Source organism: Lutjanus erythropterus, chromosome 8, assembly GCF_056507025.1.
Source record: "Lutjanus erythropterus isolate fLutEry1 chromosome 8, fLutEry1.hap2, whole genome shotgun sequence".
NCBI classification, from domain to species: Eukaryota; Metazoa; Chordata; class Actinopteri; order Lutjaniformes; family Lutjanidae; genus Lutjanus; species Lutjanus erythropterus.
In genome coordinates this window covers 1,307,861-1,321,250 of record NC_139324.1, presented here as the reverse complement: position 1 = coordinate 1,321,250, position 13,390 = coordinate 1,307,861, and the positions used below count along the sequence as shown (strand labels likewise).

Below are 13,390 nucleotides of genomic sequence, written 5' to 3'. Positions count from 1 at the left end.
ACCCTAGACCCGCGAAAGATCGCGCGAGTTTGATTATCTTAGTAGAAATGACGAACACAAATCTCGCGAGAGTTGTGCAAATAAAGCGTTACCTTCTAGACACGACCGAAAAAGGTGCGCAGCTCCAAAAATAGAAAATCATGTCATGGTGCAGATGTTTTTAATGTGGCGAGACGCCATAAATAAAACACTATTCACTGAACCACAGAGAGTCACTGAAACACTGATCACTGACCTGCTGTGATGGAAAAAATACTCACATTCTTTACTTAGGTATTTTTACATTGTGGTATTAGTGTTTTTACTTAATTACAATTTAAAAATTGTGCATGTTATTGTTTCCTTTTTTGAAAAATCAACATTTTTATTGCTGTTGTTGTACTTTAATGGTATTCTTATCGTTGTTTTTATTACTAAATACAGACGTGCAAACTCATAAGAGGACAAAAAGATGACATGTTGGTAAACCAGTCCCCTGTCCTCTGTCCTCTGGGGGTCTGGGAGTCTGTCCTGCTCAGAAGAAAAATGTTGTGATTTTAACATGTTAACAAAACATCCTGGTGACTGTTTCAGTTAAAAGAGTTAGTTCCATCTTCTGTTTGTGGTTTCTGCTGACATTACTACCTTTACTTTTACCTTTGTGCTAAAATAAAGTAAATACAGTAAAAGTAAATCTACATTAAAAGTAAAGTTACTTTGCTGAGTATTTTTACTTTAGCAATTTATAGTTGTTCATTTAATAGACCTGTCTTATCTTTTCTTTTGTATATTACCATTGTTCTTAAATAAAGCAAAAGTAATGTAATAGAAAAAAATGCAGAACAATATTTCCTGTTTGATTACTCGATTAATTGGCAGAAAAATCGGTAGATTATACTTAAATTTTACTGGTTCTGCCCACTCGAGAAAGTTAGACATTATGATGTTCCGGACCTTTGCTTTAGGAAATTTTCTCTAACTGGACCTCTTTGAATTTTAATTGAATACCCCTGCTGTAGAGTGTGCATAAGTCCTTTACGACTCTAAATGTCTACTGTATCCGCTCAGACAACAATACTGCTACACCAAACCAGACTTCCTAAGAAAAATTTCTGATCCTTAAGAAAAATTTTAAAAGAAAGGGGCATGCATTTTGTAAAATCTACTGTGCCAATTTTCTTTTAACGCAGGGGCAAAAAAGAGAAAGCATGAAAAATAGATAGCATGAAAGTAAACTGATGAGTATTAGTTTATACCAGATATGCTAGAAGGACAAATCATTCTGGATTCTTTCCTGAGAATTAAACGCCAGATTTTAAGTATTCAACATAAAAATGCTGTTGCAGTGTACTTAATAATTGTAATTATTTCCATTCTTTAGACATCACCAGAATTTAGGAAACTAAAGGTCTGAAACTCAGATTTTTTTGGTATTGAAATCCTTCAAATTTTTGAGGTCTCAAAGTTGCCAAGTACCTATCACCATCAGATGACTGAATGCAACATGAAGCAGGCGACTCGGACTGAACTGGACTTGGAGAGACTACCCACACACACACAGACACACACACACACACACACACACACACACAAGCATGCACACACGGTCGGGCTCCCATCACTTCAGAGGACATTACATTGACTCACAGTCATTTCATAACCTAACCATAACCACTACTTGGCTGAACCTAAGCTTACCCTGGCGACTTGGGTTTTGTCCCCAAAGGGAAGGCGAGTCTCCACAATGTGACTGTGTAAACAGATTTATGCTCCCACAACATGAGTAACACACACACACACACACAGACACACACACACAAGCTCACCTCCACTGAAACAGAATGAGAGGAGACTTACACCTATTCTATTTTAGCAAGGCCTATTTCAAGCTGCCGCGGAGTGTGTGGCAGACACTTTATAGGCAGCGATAGAAGGAAGCCAAGTAACCTCCAACCTTTGGATATCTTTGAGACCAATAAAAACTCAGGGGCAATTGAGGACATTATATACCTCCTCCAAAAATGTACTCTGAATCATGAATTGTCCTTTCTGAAATCATGAAAATGTTTTAAATTTGCAATTGTTGCAAAATGGCTAGTGGGTTCCTGAACAGTGTACGGCAGGGATAATCAGCTTTCTTTGCCAAGGGCCACTTTTGCAAAATGTCAGGGGCCAGTTAATAAACAAAATAACGTTATTTATCAGACAAAGTGAATAACCATTAAACAGCCTATAACTCTTTTTTTGAAATTCTTAATTGTAAAATTAACTGAAATTTTAATGCATTTTAGTTGTGAATGCCTGGAAACATTTAAAGGAGTCAAAGCAACATTAAACAGGTGGAAACTTTTCTATCATGCAATCACTGAAATGTTGACAGACAGACAGAAAGAAAAGAATATTAAAGATCCTTTAGTGTCAAATACACATTTATGGGATCAGAATTATCCTCTTTTCGACATAACTTTTGCTTCTCTTCAGCTAACAGTTGTCTTCCCCTGCAGAGCTCAACGTCTGATCCTCCTGCACTCTCCACAGCCTGTAAGGCCGTCACACAAACATCAGCCTTCTGTTATTAATAACCACATTTATCCCATCACACAAACTTCATATCTTCCTGTGTAAAACAGTGTGTGTCTATTCATTTTTATTGTGAATTAGAAACTGTTTGGAGGGCCACCTGGCATCCTATCAAGGGCCAGATTTGGCCCACAGGCCACAGGTTGAGTATCACTGGCATACAGTCTGTATGGTTGGGTAAACATAACACATTGTTTCTGAACTGTAGCTGCATTTGCACAAACGTCTGCACTATTCCTACAAAGGGTGGGAATCTTTGGGAACCTGCCGATTCGATTACGATTACGATTCAGGGGCTACGATTCGATTATAAAATGATTATTGATGCATCTTTAATTTATGTATATTGATGCACTTTTTCACAACACACATTTCTTTTCGTCTCACTGAATAAGCATTCATCACTTGCAATTTTTAAAAACAGTGCCTTTTCCGATGAGGGTGGCAGCTTTCTCATTGCTTCCTCGATTGTTCTCTGGTCTGTAGCGCCACTAGTAGCCGCAGCAACAACAGCCTGCCGTCTCCATCAGGCTGTTGAGACAAAGTGTCTGTCGAGTTACATGGCTTCTCATGTTTGTTGTGTTGCCAAAGTATTTTATATTAGCACGACACAGCTTACATATAACGTGGCTCTTGTCCAGTTCACTTCCGCCGTCGATGTTGTAGAAGCCGAAATGTTTCCACACGTCTGCTTTTAAATTAGAAGGAGCTGTTCGGATCTCACAGCGAGGTGGCTTGCGGTCAGCCATGTTTGTTTTCCTCTGTGCGCCTGTCGGCGTATCCGCTCCAGGAGTGCATCCCAAAGTGTCCCGGAGATGACGCGTACCACGCTTCTTAGTTCCGCATTATTTAGAAGCTTCTGTATTACTTTAATTAACAGATTTAAATAATCGAAATTTGGACATTTGTGAATCGATTCAGATTCATCCACGTCCAAATCGCGATGCATCTAAGAATCGGAAATTTCCCCCACCCCTAATTCCTACATTAGGCTTCTTTTAGTATTAACGGGACAGTTCAGATTATTTGAAGCTGGCTTTGATGAGATACTTATTGATAGTCAGTGTGTCACTCAGCAGATGGCGGTCAAAGCAAAGAGGAGAACCAGCACAGAAACTAAGTAATGTACCGCTGTAGACAGAGTCAGCAGCACAACATTTTTTAGTCACCTAAAAGAAGGGAAATTGTCATTTCTACTTAAATACATGTTGTTGTTGTCGTTTTGTTCCATATTGATCTCTTCAGCCAATCAATCAGTCAATCAGTCAAAGTGGAAACTACATCAAAATCCAATAACTTAGTTGTAATTCCTTGTAACTGAGTAACTGATGACAATAAAATGTATACAATGCTTGTAATAATATAAAGTAATATTATAAATGCAGCATTTTTACATTGTGGTATTGCTACTTTTAGATGACTAATTAGTCATCTGAATACGTGCTCCACCACTGCATTCCAACACAGACGTCCTGCAGACTGTGGCAGTTGTGTCTGTTGTTTGTTCCCTCAGACAAGCAGAAGCAGAGCTGTCACTCTGCAGGTGCTGGACGAGGACATGACCTCTGCATGAGCTGTTACAATGAACTGCAAAATCAATGTTGTATAATTATTGCACTATATCTGGAAAAAATGCTTTATATGTCAACATGGGATCTCTAAATGCATTTACCAGATCACAACATTTCCCCTTTGCTGATTATGTAATACACATTAAGACATAACAAATGACATAACAAAAAGATAGCAGTTGTTTATCTACAGCCAACAGGGGGACAGCTGCTCCAGTGATCTGAGCATCCCAACACTCACTTTGTACAGCAGAACAACGGGCTCGCCGGTATCGCTAAGGGCGTAGCATTGCTTCCTTTTTTGGGTGGCAGAGAAAGTAGCACTTTGGTCAGAGTGGCCACCGCTCCCTCAACAGGAAGGCTCTGTCCATGCCTGTGGCTGAACCCAGGAATGTCTCGCACTGCGCTCACCTCCCACAGGGCCCTGGGCTTCTCCATGGTCATAATTTCACCACAAATGAATTCAGCGGTATCAATGCTTCTCCTCCCTTTCAAAACATGATTTACTGTTTACATTGACAGCATGAAAGTCTCACCATGATTTGGGTTGATTTTTGATACTTGAACAGGCCAAAACACTTTGTAAATTAGCAGATATTTTAATTTGCCTTTGCCCTGGTAATATTTCAATTAATTGTGCCCTTATTAATGCTTATTTATGTGTGTATAACTGCTACTCTGTGTCTTGGAAACACTCCAACACTGGTTTGATCTTAAATGTGACTTCAGTTTGACCCTGTCACGTGGGAGTTTTAAAGACATGAAAGTGTGAAAAAGTCTTTAAACTCCATTAGGAAGCAGGCTGAATCTTCCCTCTGTGTCACGCATCAAGACAGAAACAGCCTTGTTCCAGAGGTCAGCTTGCTTACAGGCTGTTTGTGTGTGTGTCTCTGTGTGCAAGTGAGGAACACACAGAAACTAAAATAGAATCCCAACTTCCTCTCAGCCACATTTAAATGCATTTCCTCAGTCACATGAACAATTTACACAACATTTATGTACAGTGACCTTTCACCTAAACTCACACTCTGATATAAACAGCTAATGAAGAAAGCTTATGCAACCTGTTGTTGGAGGACAGGAGTTGAGAAGGAGAGACATGAGATCACTGGAGCCAAAATATAGAGAAAAAAGTAATTATAAAGTAGTTCCAACTAGCTCCACTGCCAGCAGCAACAACAGTAACATGCTGCACACTGATGGTTCCGTATAAATAATTCACTTAATAAGTCACTTCTTGCATGAGGTTTCATGACAAAACTGTTAGAGTTTGGGCCTTGTCTCTCCCTTTCCTTGTGTTTCATGTTTTCCCTTCCCCCAGTGTGTCATGTTTGTCTCTGTGTTGCTGGGCGTGGACTCGCGGCTCCCTCCTCCTGCCTCTGTTGCTGGGCGTGATTCTTGGTTCCCTCCTCCTGCTCATCCATCTAATCCTCTGCAGCTGCTCTCCTGCTCACCTGCACCCAATCCACCATCAAGCCACTGCAGTATATACCCCGGCTCAGACTTCCAGACTCTGCCAGATCGTTCAGTCACCTTAGTGGTACAGATATCTAGGCTCTTGTCTGCTAAAAGTTTTGTAGTGTGTTTTTGGATGATTTTTCTGGATCTCTGTAACACCCTTTTTCCCTGTGCCTCAGATCCTCCACACCAGCTCTGCTCAAACCAGCCTCGCCTCTATCTTCAGCCACCAGCTCCATTGCCTGCCCTGCTCAGCCATTCAAACCAGCCTTGCCTCTGTCTTCAGCCACCAGCTCCATTGCCTGCCCTGCTCAGCCATTCAAACCAGCCTTGCCTCTGTCTTCAGCCACCAGCTCCATTGCCTGCCCTGCTCAGCCATTCAAACCAGCCTCAACCTTCAAAAGAACCCACAATAAACTGTTTAAACCTCTCTTTGTCTCCAGGCTGTGCTCGTATTTTGGGTCCAATATTGAATGGTTACAACAGAACAATCTGGCCAGCATGGACCCAGCGGACACAGCTCCAGAGACCATAAGTCTACAGAAAGCCGTCTCCAGTCATGGACAGTTATTGGGACAACATGAGCAACATCTCCGGGCACTCACTGAGAGCAGCCAAGGCATGGTAAATCAAATATCTGAACTTACACATCAAGTTTCGCTTCTCACATCTTTGCTCACTCCCTCAGTCTCCCCAGCTCCTCCTCCTCAGTCTGCTCCACCTGTTGCTGCATCTGTGCCACCTTCACTTCGGGAGTCCCTTGCCACAGACCCAGAGCCTTTTTGCGGACAAATGGACAAATGTCGAGGATTCCTCCTGCAATGTGCCATGGTCTTCCAACAACGGCCTCAAAACATTTGCAATAGGTACAATATTTATTGGGATTATTAAGAGGAAGAGCTCTAGCATGGGCAGAGGCCATTTATTCAAGTCAATCTGTGGGAACCTGGTCCTATGAGCACTTTGTTAACAGAATGAAAACTGTGTTTGACCATCCAGATTATCAAGGCAATGCATCTAACCATCTGTTGAATCTTCGGCAGTGTAATAGGAGTGTGGCAGATTACTCTGTTGATTTTTGGACCTATTCTGCTGATGCCAGTTGGAATGAGGAGGCGTTACGGGGAGTGTTGGTTAAAGGATTGAGTGAGCAAATGAAGGATGAATTGGCAACACGTGATGACCCTGCTGACCTGTGTTCTCTGGTTTCTCTGGCTATTAGGATCGACAACCGCCTACATGAACGTCGTGTGGAAAGATCCGGACGTTCTCAGCAGCCATCTGCTTCTCGCCCTCTACCCTCAACTCTCATGAGAGTCCAGCCTTCAGTGAATCCTTCTGTTAGAGCCACAGTCACACCTCTCGAGGAGGAGCCCATGCAGTTGGAGCTTATTTCGTCACTCATCTTGTTTGCAGTCTGCTTTATCACCTACAGACAGTGCTGCTGGATTACCCAGTCCTGAGCCTCCAGAGTTGTCTTCCATTCCTGTAGATTACCATGACCTCGGTGAGGTTTTCAGTAAGGATCGTGCTCTTTCTTTGCCTCCTCACAGACCTTATGACTGTGCTGTTGATCTCCTTCCTGGTGCTCCATTGCCTTCCAGTCGCCTATATAACCTGTCCCTGCCCGAAAGAAAGGCAATGGAGAAGTACATCAAAGAATCTCTGGCTGCTGGTATAATCCGCCCTTCCTCTTCTCCTCTTGGTGCTGGTTTCTTCTTTGTGGCTAAGAAGGATAAGACCTTACGCCCCTGCATAGACTTTCGAGGTTTGAATAATATCACTGTGAAGAACAAGTATCCCCTGCCATTACTCACATCTGCTTTTGAACCCCTCTAGGATGCCACCATATTCACTAAGCTGGATCTACGGAATGCATATCACCTGGTTCGCATAAGAGAGGGAGATGAATGGAAGACTGCCTTCAACACACCACTGGGGCATTTTGAGTATTTGGTGATGCCATTTGGTCTGACAAACGCACCTGCAGTCTTTCAGGCTTTGGTGAATGATGTGTTGAGAGATTTTCTCAACCGTTTTGTCTTTGTCTAGCTTGCTGATATTCTGATTTTTTCAAAGAAAAAGTCTGAACACATCTTCCATGTCCGTCAGGTTCTGCAGCGTCTCCTGGAAAATAAACTGTTCGTCAAAGCAGAGAAGTGCGAGTTCCACTCCAGCTGAGCGAGTTTCCTGGGCTATATTATTGAGAGCGGACAGGTGAAGACAGATCCAGAAAAGATCAGAGCAGTAGCTGAATGGCCACAACCAACTACCAAAAGACAGCTTCAAAGATTCCTGGGCTTCGCCAACTTCTACAGGAGGTTCATTAAAGACTTCAGCTGGGTTGCTGCAGCCCTTACCAGACTCAAAAATGCTCAGCCATTCAAACCAGCCTCGCCTTTGTCTTCAGCCACCAGCTCCATTGCCTGCCCTGCTCAGCCATTCAAACCAGCCTCAACCTTCAAAAGAGCCCACAATATTATGTTTAAACCTCTCTGTCTCCAGGCTGTGCTCGTATTTTGGGTCCAATATTGAATGGTTACAACAAAAACATGGTTTGGAGAGCAGACAAACTCACAAGGGATCCTCAGGTGAAAGATCTTGTAATGTGTGACCCACGTTGCTGATCAGTCATGTAGTGAGCAAACCATGACTTCAGGATTCCCGATTACAAGACAGAAAGTTGTGTAGTGTGAACAATGCAGTGATCTGACAACTTGGAAAGTCATGTAGTATGCAGGTTACGATCTAAAACCCAACTGTACTCACTGTCTGCGGCATCCTCGCAGTTCTGATTGAAGTTTTCATAGGAGTCCCAGCGGATCAGGGCATCCTGTGTGTTGTAGTCGACCGAGACGCTCGGCCCGTTCTCCAGGTGGTCCACACCTTGACCAGAAGTACGAAGAGACAGAGCAGACAACATGAATGTCTTTAAATCACAAGAAAGAGAAAAAACAGACCACATTCAGAATGGGAAAATACATGAAGAGTTTCTAATGTTCTCCTTCACATGAGATCTAATTTTCAGGAGTTGCAGTTATCGTATTATTTTCTATGTTAATTTTATTAATTGTACTTTAGAGCTGCAATGATTAATTGCTTGTTCAAATGATCAGCAACTGTTTTGATAACTGATTCATTGGTTTGAGTAATTTATTGAGAAAAAAAGTATTTTTTTCTGGTTTCTTCAATCCTGTGACAGTAACCTTAAAACCTTTGGGTTGTGGACAAAAGACATTTGAGGACATCACCTTTGGCTTTAAGAAACAATTAATATTTTTCACAATTTTCTGACATTTTATAGACCAAACAATTAATCAATTTATCAGGAAAATAATCAACAGATTAATTGCTGATGAAAATAACTGTAGTTGCAGCCCTGCTTTATTTGATTTATGACAGATATGAGTGAGAGTTTTGAGAGTTTTTGTGCACTTAATAAACAATTAACTTTTATAACAAAAATATATCTTATCTTCTTAGCAAAATAAATATCTTATTCCATTGTACAGCACTTTGGACAGCCTCGGTTGTTTTTAATGTGCTTTATAAATAAATTTGACTTGACTTGACATATGAACATGGGTGGCATGACGTTGGCTAAAACTTCAATATCCCCAGGTCAGATTCAGCTGGAGACTTTTCTTACATCATCTCTCTCTCTTTCCCCCACTTTTCCTGCATCTCCACTATAATCCAGAGGTGCTGACTCAAGTCAAATGACTTGGACTTATGTCACAAATTTTATGATTTTAGACTTGACTAAGACTTGCAACTCTACAACACCACTGATTTGTGATTTCACTTGGACTTGAGCCATGTAACTTGAAAATACTTGATACCTTCCCCAAGCCCAAAGATTAAAAGGTATGTTATTTAAAAACCATGAATCCACAAATCAATTAATTGCCCTTCATTTCTTGAATCAGTTAATGTTAACACTATTCATTCTCAGGCAGTCTACACTTAACTCCTCTGATCCACCTTGTTTGAACCAATCCGACAGCATCCAGTCAAGTTACACGGGAGAACCAAAGAACTAACGTTACATTACTGAGCTCCAGGTACAAAAAAAAAGTACCAAAACTATATGTTGGTCAACAAAAAACAAATTATGCAAAACATGTGGACCAAACTGACCAAAGCTGCACAAAGGATGCTGAATTGAGGCTCTGTTGTTAAAATGGCATTACATTTGGTGAAGAGCATATTATGACCTGTTTTGGACTTGAAATCCAACGTTTAGGACTTTAGCCTTGACTTGGAACTTGTCAGTCTTGACTTGGGACTAGAGTGCAAAGACTTGAGGCTTACTTGTGACTTGCAGAACTTGGTTATACCTCTGCCATACTGTCAATCAGACACAAGTATGTCCTGAGACTAAGTATGAAGGTGAAATACCATGTGTGGGAAATGCTCAAGTGCACCAATAACACCAGACACGTTGATTCTTACCATGTATTTTCTCTGGTCCAAAGGAGAAAATAAACTCCACTTTTCCATATTCTGGGAACCTTTCATCTGCACACAGGAAAGAAAAAGAGAACCAGAGTCAAATTAAAAGGCATTACACCCACTGAAAAATACAAAAAGTTGGACTGTTTGCTGAGAGAATATGACAGTCATTGCTGATATTCTGAGGACTTCTGACCTTTGAATGTCTCATCAAGCTCATCTTTCCCGAAGACGATCCCCAGGTCGTGAACAGCACAGGTGTGAAACTGCACCCGGAATATCACATCTCGGCACGGGCTGCGGTAGCGCTTGTGGTAGCACTTGAGCTGGAGGGTGAAAACATTAGAAGAAATTCATGCGAAACTGTAGCATTTCATCAGCAGAACTCAACAGGTCTGTTTAATGGAATTGGACCAGGAGCCAGAGACATGCCAGCTTGATTCAGTGCTACTTCTTTCTCTGCACTGGCTCAGAGCTAGAAAAAGCATTTAAGACTTGTGATGTATGGCCTCTCCACAAGCATTATTATCCAAACCGTTTCTCCCGACACAAGCAGCTTTAAGAGCAACACTAAAACCGCACACAGGAAAATCCTCTGTCTCCCTCCTGCTGGGCAGCCTGGACCTGTTGGTGTTTTACAAGGACCTCACATTTACAGGTACTGGAGGAATATTTACCCTCAAACCCAACAACTTGCAGCTCACAAACTGCAGCTGTAAAGAAGAAAAAAACTGACCAATTGAAAAACATCCTTCTGTTACAATGACAGTGAGCATTTCCAAGCATTTCAAGGTTTTTTTTACATTATTATTTAGAATGTATAATACAAGAAAAATTTGCAGGAAATCAACAACAGCTGAGGAAGTTTTCCAGAAACCTGTTTTCTAATTGTGTTGCCAAATAAGACCAAAACACATACAGTTCCCAAATCTGCGCAAACACATAAAAGATCGAGGACGAGAGGAAGCCAAAGTACTGTAGAATATCCTGTGGCTTAGCGCAGCTTTTGGGGATATGGCTAATCCCCCACTGAGGGGTCTGTTTCATGAGCAAAACAACACTGGTGAGCCAACTTTGAGAACAAAAACATGGAAGAAGGAAAACATTAATTTTAAGACCGAACACATTTTAATTTTCACGCAGAGACTAGAACTAACCAAAGCCCTTTCATGTGTAAATAACAGCTCGTTCTCATTTCAAATGCATTAAATACAGCAGGTTGGTCAGCGGCCACATGCTTCAAACTGACTATGCCAGTTCCCCTATAGCATCATCAATGTGTAGCGGAAGGTCTTTTCCTAAACCAACCAAAGTAGTTTTGTTTGCTGTCAACAGAATAGCTTGAAATTTTGGGAAATATTCTTGCCGACAGTTAGATCTGCTAAATATGATGGTCCAGCCAAGAGTTGATTGCTGCTAACAATTTTGACTTTTTCATGGTGACTGAGACCTGGCTGACCCCAGCAGACTCTGCTGCTTTAATAAAGGCTACTCCCCTAGATTTTAAACATTTTCATCTCCCTCGTCCCTCTGGGAGAGGTGGTGGATTAGCTGTCTTTTATAAGAATTGTTTTAAGTGCCCTCATGTTTCTTTAGGGAACTTTGTTTCTTTTGAGGTTTAAACTTTATTATCACTGGCCCTGCTCCTCTTATATGTATTTTAGTTTATAGACCGCCAGGATATCACAATTTTATTTCAGAATTTTCAGAACTCCTATCTATTGTTCTATCTAAATATGACAGAGTGCTTATCCTGGGTGATTTTAACATTCATGCATGTTGCCCCTCCCGGCCTATGTCTCATGATTTTGTAGATTTAATTGAATCTTTCAATCTGCTGCAATCAGTTGATAAGCCAACTCATTCCAAAGGTCATATCCTGGATCTGGTACTTTCCTCCGGCTTTTGCCCTGACAACATGGAAGTAGTGGAAGTTTTTATATCAGACCACAAAGCTGTCATTTTTAAAGCTCCTCTACCCTCTTTGTTGTCTCCTAAACCTCAACCCTCAACACAATCACGCATTTTTACTGCTGATTCTGCTGACATTTCTCTAATTCATTAGGTATGAATCCTCTCTCACAATCTTCAGATGAACTATTATTTGTCTTTAACAACCACGCTCCTCTGAAAAGTAGAAAGCCAAAATCAAGAACTCTCCATTGGCTTAATGATCATACCCGCCCTATAAAAAGACAATGCAGAAAATATGAGCGTAAATGGAAACAAACTAAATCACCTGTCATTCTTACCACCTTGAAAGAACTCATGATAAGCTATCAGTCAGCAGTGAAAGATGCAAGATCAGCTTATTTCTCTGAAATTATATCAAAAAACTCTCATAACACCAAAATACTATTCAGAGTCATTTACTCTGTTCTCAATCTTCCAACCAATGTGGATTTCGAACCGGGAAATGCTTGAGTAGAGAAATTTGCTTCGCATTTCACCGGTAAGATAGTAGCTATTTGGTCCAAGATTGTACCAAATTTGCAGCATCTAGCCATCGCCTATAATAATTCTGCCTCCCTCACCAAGTTTGACTCCACTGATATCACAGAGCTCAGTAAATTAATTAGTCAAATGAACTCTTCCACTTGTGTTGTAGACTGTTTACCAACTAAGTTTTTCAAGCAGGTCCTCTCCACTATTGGTCCTCTTATTGTACAAATTATTAACTGCTCTCTGACCACTGGCAACTTTCCTAACAGTCTTACTGAAAAAACCAAGCCTGGACCCGCTAATACTGGACAATTATAGACCCATTTCTAAATTACCTTTCCTATCGAAAGTAAAGGTAAAAGTTATCTCAATCCAATTAATCTCATTTATGCATAACAATAATATTTTTAGTAGTTTTCAGTCTGGTTTTAGAGCTCGCCACAGCACAGAGACAGCCTTGTTGAAGTTCTGTAATGATCTACTTTTAACAGCAGACAGAGGTGACTGCTCTGTCCTTCTGCTTTTAGATTTGAGTGCTGCATTTGATACAATTGATCATGGTATACTTTTGCACCGTTTAGAAGCTTGGGTTGGTATTAAGGGAACTGCCCTTCAACTGCTGCACTCTGTCTAATAGAACCAGTTCAGTCATGTTATCAAATGTATGTTCCTCTGTCACTCAGATTAACTGTGGAGTTCTGCAAGGGTCCATCCTCGGCCCTCTGCTGTTTTCAATCTATATGCTCCCTCTGAGCCGGATCATTGAAAACCATGGTATCTCCCATCACTGTTATGTGGATGATATGCAGTTATATGTCCCCCTACAATCCGCTAACTCCAGTGCTTTAGATCATCTTCATGTCTCCCTCAATGATATAAAATGTTGGATGTCCCAAAATTTTTTA

The 13,390-nt window shown here is 41.1% G+C and overlaps 1 protein-coding gene across 1 annotated transcript in view; it reads right to left on the bottom strand.

Moving 5' to 3' along the window:
• tns1b (tensin 1b) overlaps window positions 1-13,390 on the bottom strand; it is a 311,171-nt gene that overhangs the window by 55,912 nt on the left and 241,869 nt on the right. Inside the window, exons 14-16 of the mRNA XM_084724224.1 lie at window positions 10,240-10,369; window positions 10,044-10,109; window positions 8,358-8,474 (exon numbers count right to left, since the gene is read on the bottom strand). Of these exons, the coding sequence (XP_084580350.1) occupies window positions 8,358-8,474; window positions 10,044-10,109; window positions 10,240-10,369 (313 nt within the window). The remainder of the gene's footprint in view (window positions 1-8,357; window positions 8,475-10,043; window positions 10,110-10,239; window positions 10,370-13,390) is intronic.